A 9,305-nucleotide genomic window follows, 5' to 3' on the forward strand; every position below is an offset into this window, starting at 1 on the left:
AATAAAAATTTAGTACAAGAAATGATATTGTTACACTTCGAGAAGAAGCAGAAGAAGAAGGAGACGGAGGAGAAGGAAGAGAAGAAGTAGGAGAAGATGGAGGAGGAGGACAAGAAGAAGGAGAAAAAGGAGAAGAAATTATGTTCAGTCATTTCCCTCATTGTGCTCTCTACGAGCGCCGCAACATTTACACTACAAATGCAGAGAAAGAAACCTCCCCGCTATAAACCTGAATGCTCTCTATCAGGAGCAGAGTCCAATTAACAGAATAATTAACTGAACTAATGCCTCTCTTAAACGACTGTTACAGGCCACTGTGACAGCAACGAGTGTATTTTAATTAAAGTGCCCTCCAGTTAGCGGTGTGCGTTTATAAAGCCCATGAGGGAGTCTTTCCCAGTGAAAAGAGATGTTCAATGAACTGCTTTACGCTGCATGTGCATTGTGAACGCTTTGTCAACGTGGGCTAAATTGGTTACGGGTTGTTGTCAGGCAGGGGAAAATAAAGCAATAAAACTATTACTCTCCCTCGCACACACCAAAAAGCTCATCTCCGCTACCAGTGCTACGGCTTTCCTTATGGGTGTCCAATGAAGCATGCAGATCAGTGTTGAAATTAAAGAGGGATCTGTAATGAAACTCCCAGAGCCCCCTCAGTAAGAAAGTAACAAGACAGCCCATAAATAAGACACAGAGAACGAGATCATAAACGATTTAGTCATGCAGGAAGCAGGAAGTAGGACACTAGACAAGAGCAGGAAGTCTTCTAGTGCTTAAATGATGCACCTGCATTGTGGCTCCACAGGGAGAGATGTTTGGTATTTGGGGCAGAAATGTCATGCAGCTGTCACAAGGCATATTCAAATATGGACGGTTATGTCTCTGTTGAAGGTGATGATCTTTCTCATCAGTTTGAAATGTAAATCAAATACAGATTTAAGAGATTTTGCTCTGAAATGACTAGAATATGGATCCTCTGAATGATTTATAAAACAAACTAGTGCTACTTCTTGAAGGTAGGAGGCAGCTCTAATCCTGGGATGCCAAAATGATATAAATTTCAGGGTCCTTCTTTTTATGGAGATATCAAAAGATGAACTTACAGTAATGACTTACTCTTCGAAAATAAATGGATACCCTTCAGGAAATGAACTCTTCAAATATATATATGTATAAAAAAGCCTTGATTTCCAGTTTGGAATGTGTGTAATGTAGCTGAAGCATGTGCAGCCTGATTAAATGAGCAGGTGTCATCCGTTAAGAGATAGAGGAGCAGATGGTGAACAGAATCAGACCGTAAGGGGGAAAAAAAGCTGTGTTGGTTTCTCAAGTTTATTCGATCTGTGGTTATCAAAGACAATGCCCAAGAACATAAATTATGAAAAAAAAACAGCCTTCATGATGGGGACTCTTGAGTTTGATATGACATAGCATTACCATTTTCAAACATAAGCATATTTTTCCTCATTTATCTTAAAACAGCAATGTTAAAAGTAAAAAAACAAACAAACAAACAGATGGACAGAACAGACAGCAGAGATGTCTGTAAAGGACATTATCTCAGTGGAGTGCTTCTTTTGGTGAGCCTTGGGACGGCTCCTGTGTCTGTGTGTGTGCGTGCACCATGAGTTCACCATTCTCCACATAATCTTACCATTGTTCTAGAGGTCATCAGCGGAGTGACTGGAGTTCACCATTGTTCCAAGTGCTGGGGGCTGAGGACAATCCCCACTGTCACCACCAGCCTCCCACTGGCCACACAAACATTATTCAGTCGGGAGGAAAGCCAGAAATAAAAACACACACTGCTCACCAATAACCAGGCACCAGGTCGTGACTTGGCCCCTTAGACTTAAAATAGCGCACACAGGCACACTTGATTGGACACACATCCATCCACACACACACACACACACACACACACACACACACACACACACACACACACACACACACACACTGTACAGTATACAATGCACAATGCCCCATACACACAAATTAAGACTGTTAAAAACACTTGATAAAAGCACAATATGGTATTATAAAATTAATTGCACAAGTAGAGACAAGATGGAGGAAGCACAGTGAGTGAAGCAGGAACAGGGGGAGGTGCAGCGGTGATCATGGCAAGAAGAGGATACAGTACATTCAGTAAACAAAAATAAAACAGGAGAAAAAGAAAAAAAAGGCAAGATTAAAATCAAAAAACACTGAAAAGAATTAAATAAAAATCAAAATACCTTTTTCCAGTTTGTCTCTATATTTTTTTTTTCAGTCATTGATTCGAAGCTATCTCTGGGGTATACCAGTCTTACAGTAGTCCCCAGTCTTGTCTCCCAAGAGCGAGCTCGGTCAGTTGTGTGGTTTTAATTGTTTTCTTGCTTTATTTAAAATCAATGTTCAACGTCTACATCTCTACAGACCCAACGTTGGAGCATCGGGCGGGGGAGTAGTGGTAGGGTGCAAGTCTTCCATGACCTGACATATGCACAGGCAATTATACAAGTGCACACACGCACATTCGCGCACACAGACACACACACACGCTCTACCATAAACATACAGAGTGCATTCTCATCCCAATCACCCCTGGGTACAGGCCTTTTCATTTCTTCTCAGCTTAGCGCACTGAGTACGCATCTCTCTTCTGTACAAAAGCAGCCTCCTTCCCTGGAATCGGAGTCTGCGTGTTTCTCCTCAGTCCTTCTCTTGTTTTATTTTTTTTCATTTCTTCATTTACTTCTTTTGAGAGTTGAGCAGTTTGTCTGCCTCGGGGTATGTTGGGTACTTCACGGTCTCGATTTTCTCTTTGACCTTGTAGGAAGGGTAGAGACCAGTGCGGCCCAGTTTGCGGTTGATGCCTTTGGAGTACCCGTCCCAGTGGTTGCCGGCCACACCGATTACGTCACCGGGCTCCAGGGGAATGTCCTCACTGTTGCGTGGCTGGTGGGGGTAGACGGCAATCTGGTTGTGCGCGTTTTGACCTCCAAAGTAGTAGATGTCATCCAGGGAGTAGAAGAAGGAGGAGGCATCTGGGTGCAGCATCTGCATAATCTCATAGGCCACACGGCAGACCTGAGACAGGAACAGAATCAGGGATTAGTTTATATTTAGATCTGTAAAGGTAAATGAAGAAATTTAGAGGCTGTAGAGGCAAGAAAACATGCTGCTAGAAAGACAAAGGGACTTCTCACTGTCTTTTCAGACGAGGAGCGATTGACGCGCCTAGTAATTAATTTTCAATAAAAGGTTGGCGGGCAGGTAGGGAGGCATGGGCAATGTGACAAGCGGAGCAAGAAGGGGGCGCAATACCATGAGTTGAATTGTCTTGAACTTTTTTTCTACGTGATGCACAGCGCAAATTAGGGCTGATCAATTTGGGGAAAAAAATCGAATTGCGATTACGATTCAATTTGTGATTTTTTTAAAAGTTCAATATTCACTGCCAGTCTATATTTGACGAAAGCTGCGACAAGCAGCACAGAGAAGATGAACCGGGCGGGAAGTCAGACACAGAATGGCATAGAGAATGAACGTTTGATTTTCAAAATAAAACACCCTGTGCAGACTTCCGATCTTATATCAACAATAAATACAGTTAAAACACACAAAAAAGAAACTGTAAACTTGTAACTATTTTACGTAGCCTAAAGCACAAAAATCAAGGACAACTGAACAAATTAACAAAATTTGAACAAGTCAGCAAAAATCAGGCAGGCAAAATGCTCTTATTCTGAAATGCACCATGTGGATATTTAGCCTGCAGAGAGCGGAGTGAAACAGGCTCACAGAGAGCCGTAGTTGAAGCACAGAAAATGACATTAACAGCACGTCAACAACGTGGGGCAGCCTGAACACTCCGCTGCTAAAACACTTCAGTGTGAGTTGATGCTGAACAAACCATGGCACGGCCGCTGCCTGTGCCATTATCCCATGTTTTTCTCTAGTTTTGTTTGTTGTTGTAAAATGTACATGCCCTGTGCCTCTGATTGGTGAGTAGGACCATAAAAGGAGAAGCATGTCGCTTGTGATTGGCAAGCACACAAGGATGACAACGGCATGAATTTGTAACTGCATGACTGTTTAAAACGGGTCAGATGCTCTGTATAATTAACCTACATTTTAAATCGCTGTCTTCACAATTTGATAATCACATTTTTTGATTAATGATTAATCATTCAGCCCCAGTGCAAATCGATGAAGACTGATCCTATCTATTAGGACATAAACAGGAGGGCCTTCGCACGGAAGATCTTCAGTGCAAGACTGGATCGATGAAGACTGATCCATTAGGACATAAACAGGAGGGCCTTCGCACGGAAGATCTTCAGTGCAAGACTGGATGTGTCAGATAACATTACGTATGGTTTTAACTTAAGCTAGACAATAAAGAAAACAGAGTTGTACTGGCAGGGATACAGTAGTGCACGGAAGCCGTTTCCATGGTTACCACACGTAGAGCACCTGCCTGTCTGTTCACATGGGGAGCGCAGTGAGACCCCACAGATCCAAACGAGTATGCAGGTGAAGTACCGCTCCCAGTCTGAGAAGACCTTAACACATACACATTTCGTTTCAGTCCCAATAAAAAAAAAGGGTGCTAAATACAAGTGTGTTAACAAATGTGCTAAACGACTCATTCCAGGTCTGATCCTTGAAGTGGACTAATAAGCCCAGAGTGTGAATAGGAATTACGTGGTACACATATTGCTTTATGGGCCGGCAGCAGGAGGCCCGTTTTCTGCGTGTTATAGATTCTATTGTTATGTCAAAGCTGGCTATGCTTTGAAACAGGTGAGTGAAAATGGGACAATGATGTTGTTGACAATCACATGACAAAGTGGTGCAAGGTTTGTCTTGTGACAAACTGGAAACTTCAAGTGATGATTGTCTTTCCTAAAGCTCTGAGAGGCCGTTTTAATGCAAAAGCATTTATCAATTTGAATAGATAATGTTTTTTGCAGCCCTGTTTCATAATTCATAATATAATCAAGTTGTTTTTGTTTTTATCGCATTGATTTTTATTTGTAATTCTTTACCTGCTTTTAAAAGTAAAATTGAAGTAATTGCTGTTACTTGGTTATTCCTATTCTTCTTTATACTTATTATCATTGTTAATTCAACAACAATGTCCATTATTTATCTTGGAAACAAGATCTAGGTTCTAAATCTAAGTATAAGGTCCACTTACTTCCAAAGCCAATACTTTATTTTGAACGGTAGTTTATGTGCATCATCAAAGGCATGTTAAGGAATTCTTATAGGAAACATTACATACCAATGTACGTATTGTTAATAACACATGCCCCAGAACAACAACAATAATTGCACTTTTGACTATATATCCAAAGCTTTCTAAATTTATTCAACATCCATGCTTCCTTGTCAGCTACCAAGCACTCATCAAAATTCTAGTCAGCTCTCCATGTTTGGACTGCTTTCATCTTAACATCAAATCCATCCCGACCTTCACTTTCATGCGAAAACACTTCAAAATACCATTTCATGCCGTCTCTAAATGTGGTCTGAGGAGAGAGGATTGACCTGTGAGGAGAAGGTGCAGACCAGGAAGTCAGTCTGAGACAAGAAGTGGATGTCCAGGATGACTCCTCTGAGTGAGTTCTCGGTATATCGGTTGTGAAGGCCTGCCGACCACGATATGGAATTATCACTGATGAACTCATAGTCTGGATACCTGGAAGGGACAATTAAGGCTTAAGAATTAAGCAAACCTCAAATAAATATGGCTAGATACTTAGATAAAAACATACTCTGACATACCCAATGGACAGACTCAGAGTAGGCATAAACACACTCGCACACAACACACACACACACACACACACACACACACACACACTCCTGGACACTGACTTGGTCTTGGCTTCTTGCAGCAGAGAGGGGTCGTCAGTGGCCAGGTAAACCCGTTTCTTGTCGACGTGGACACGTCTGGCCAGATGTTGGAACTGCTCCTCCACATGCAGCATGTACTCCTCAATGGGGTGGAAGGCCGCCTCTGTCCCCACTTTGTCTGTCCTCCTCACATGGACTCTACAGTAAGACAAACAGGGACACAGACAGGGTTACAGACTAGTGTTGTATCTTAACTATTATTGAGAATAATTTAGTTCTATTTCACTGCTTTTTGTTTGGTTTTGGATAGTAGGAGAACACAATTTCAAGACTTCCTGCAACATATGAAACTTCAAAAGTCTGTGACAGTTGGCTGAAACTGAAACACAACCGATTGCTTTTGTCTCACACCCAGGGTAATATATCTTCCATTTCGGGCTACAGGAACTTCCTGTTTTACACCACGAAGCAAAGTTTGTTTGTGCTGTAAAGCAAAACAGCTTTAGAGCCACCAGTACACTTTTAAGTATAAGCTGCTTTAATGCTGAGCCATGCAAATCTCGTCTGCTTCCTCAAAACAAATGTCTGTGTTTAGAAACATCTAGGCAAGAGTGCTTGGACAAAATAGAAAACTTTTTCTCAGACACACAGGATTTGCAAATGCTCGCAATGATCTATTGTCACGTGCGTAACAAGAGGACAAGTCTGATAGGCTGTCCTAAAGCACTGTATTAAAGAGAGGATGATCTACAAATGAATCATAATTAAAGGGAAACAAGGTGAAGGGAAATCATTCACTGGTAATAAATCAATAACAACACTGAGCTTACTTCTAAAAAACCTACAGTGGTGAAACTAAAAAGGAATGACAGTATATTTGGGGAATCTTTTTATTGCTGGTATACATGCAAAGAAAAAAAGGGGGGAAAAAGGCAAACAGTGATAAAGAAGAAGTTTAAGAAATGGAGAGAGACAGAAACATAGACAGAAAGAGAAATAACCTGTCTTTGTCATCGCTTCCAGTAAGCAAGGACAGAGAGTGCCGTCACTGGCTGTACATATGAGAAAAAGAGCGCAGCTTGTAAACAGAACAAAGGATGGGCAAGAATGGAAATATTTTTTTCTCCTGACACACAAGCATCTCTCAAACTGATGGACGCTGAAACACAATTTTATTCCTACAAGAACTATTCAATTACAATATTACCCAGCCACATCTGCATTGTGACTTCTGGCCTTGAGGAGCAGATTCAATTATAATAATAATAAAAAAAAAATTCAGCTTTAATTTATTGACTGGAAAATTGAGTGAGTCCCCCCCCCCCCCCACCACCACCACAAGTGCAACCAGCTGTCTACTGCTAAGCAAGGAGCAGCTCCACTGGAACATCTCGGGTTAGAAGCCTTTTTAAGGACAATAAAGAATATTAAGTCTTTTACTCCCCCCTTCGGGATTTCCCGACTACTTAAGGGTTTCAAACTGCTTCTTTAACCTCAAGGCTACAGCTAACTCTTTTTTGAGAATGAAGCAGAGCTAGAAAAAGTAAAAAAGAAACAGTCAAAGGATCAGAGAAAGAGAATAAACAGGTTGTACCTAATTTCTACCACTTGCCAGTGATCAGTCAGTGACTATTGGGGATGCTCGCCCGGAGAAACAGAGCTTTTATTTATGTGGCAAATGGAACCCAAAGAATGGATTGCGAATGAGTGGGTGGCAGGGGTGTCGGAGTCTTTGATCAGACAGAGGTCTTGACTCCAGGCTTTTCCATCCTTTGTCAGGGTCCCTCTCTCCTGCTCATTCGCTTCTTTCATGTCTACTGTTTGTTGTTCCTGTGAACCCTCTTTTTGTCTTGTCCCTTTCTTTCTCCGTCAGAGCAGCAGAGGCTGCACTCAGGCATTGCTTAGCTCTTAGCCATCTCCTCCCTCCCTTAGCCCCCCACCCCCCGCCAGCCCCACACTACCGCCACAATAATTCAATTCATTTCTGTGTATTCATACAGTACTGGGAAGGCAGGGCAATCCTCATGGTGGGCGTAAAAGCATACATTAAAGACATCAAACACCCACACTAGACACAGCCAAGTGCTGATTCTGGAAGATTGTGACAATAGCATATAGACTGCATACATTTTTTTTAGACCTCAGTGATGCCTATCAGCCGAAGAAGAATACAGCAACTTTGGGCTACTTGTTTTTTCAAACAGACATCTAAACATGCCAAAGTTATTCTTAAGATTTACCTGCACTGTTCATAGTTACAGATGGGTGACAAAGTGAAGGAAAGGCCAACATAAAGTGTCTTACCGTAATAAGGTTTTGGGCCACCATGAGCCTCCAGAAGAGCTTAAGTGCTCTTAGCATAGAGTACACAAGTCTGTGGAATTCAACTTGAGGGATAAACACCATTCTTCTAAAAGACTGGTGTTTAAATGATGACCTCTCTCATTTATGTAATTTACACACGCAGCAGGCAGCTGTTCTTACCAAAAAAAAAGCTATGAAATTGCACTGTATGTTGTTGATGTAGCTGGTGAACATAGTAGAACATTTTACAGCCAACAGTCAGATAGTTCCCTCAGGAGTTGGTGGAGACCAAAACAAAGCTAAAAGGAGAGTCCATACTGCACTTGCATTTATCATGTGGCCAGAAAAGTTACTCAAGATGAATGATAATGTTGCTTCGAATCTCCCTAATGTGTAAATAAACAACTATTTGCTAACAAGTTCATCATACCTACATAAAAGGTCAATGCTGTGTTTACAGCTTGTCTTTGCAGTTAATGCAAGATTTAATTTTCAGAACCATACAACTAAAGCTGACATTTATTAGTGAGACACCCTTTCATGAATTACACATTTACTGATTTTGACCATAAAGTACCTAGATTTCAGTTTATACCAATTTTTCATCTGTGTTTTTTGTCCCCACGTACTCATACTTGTTCTGTTTTCTGCTGCAAGATACAGGTGCTGGTCATATAATTAGAATTTCATCAAAAAGTTTATTTATTTCAGTAATTCCATTCAAGAAGTAAAACTTGGATATTATATTCATTCATTACACACAGACTGATATATTTCAAATGTTTATTTCATTTAATTGTGATGATTAAAACTGACAACTAATGAAAATCCCAAATTCAGTATCTCCGAAAATTAGAATACTACTTAAGACCAATACAAAAAAAGGATTTTTAGAAATGTTGGCCAACTGAAAAGTATGAACATGAAAAGTATGAGCATGTACAGCACTCAATACTTAGTTGGGGCTCCTTTTGCATGAATTACTGCAGCAATGCGGCGTGGCATGGAGTCGATCAGTCTGTGGCACTGCTCAGGTGTTATGAGAGCCCAGATTGCTCTGATAGTGGCCTTCAGCTCTTCTGCATTGTTGGGTCTGGCGTATCGCATCTTCCTCTTCACAATACCCCATAGATTTTCTATAGGGTTAA

At 41.1% G+C, this 9,305-nt stretch overlaps 1 protein-coding gene across 7 annotated transcripts in view; it reads right to left on the minus strand.

Moving 5' to 3' along the window:
* Positions 1-1,314: 1,314 nt before the first annotated feature.
* fut8b (fucosyltransferase 8b (alpha (1,6) fucosyltransferase)) overlaps positions 1,315-9,305 on the minus strand; it is a 120,107-nt gene continuing 112,116 nt past the window's right edge. For all 7 annotated transcript variants that reach the window (XM_046060457.1, XM_046060453.1, XM_046060456.1 and 4 more), the window contains 3 exons: positions 5,875-6,051; positions 5,545-5,695; positions 1,315-3,075 (listed from right to left, as the gene is read on the minus strand). In XM_046060457.1, coding sequence (XP_045916413.1) covers positions 2,737-3,075; positions 5,545-5,695; positions 5,875-6,051 — 667 coding nt within the window. In that variant the 3' untranslated portion in view covers positions 1,315-2,736. The remainder of the gene's footprint in view (positions 3,076-5,544; positions 5,696-5,874; positions 6,052-9,305) is intronic.

This window comes from Micropterus dolomieu, linkage group LG10, assembly GCF_021292245.1.
Source record: "Micropterus dolomieu isolate WLL.071019.BEF.003 ecotype Adirondacks linkage group LG10, ASM2129224v1, whole genome shotgun sequence".
Taxonomy (NCBI): Eukaryota; Metazoa; Chordata; class Actinopteri; order Centrarchiformes; family Centrarchidae; genus Micropterus; species Micropterus dolomieu.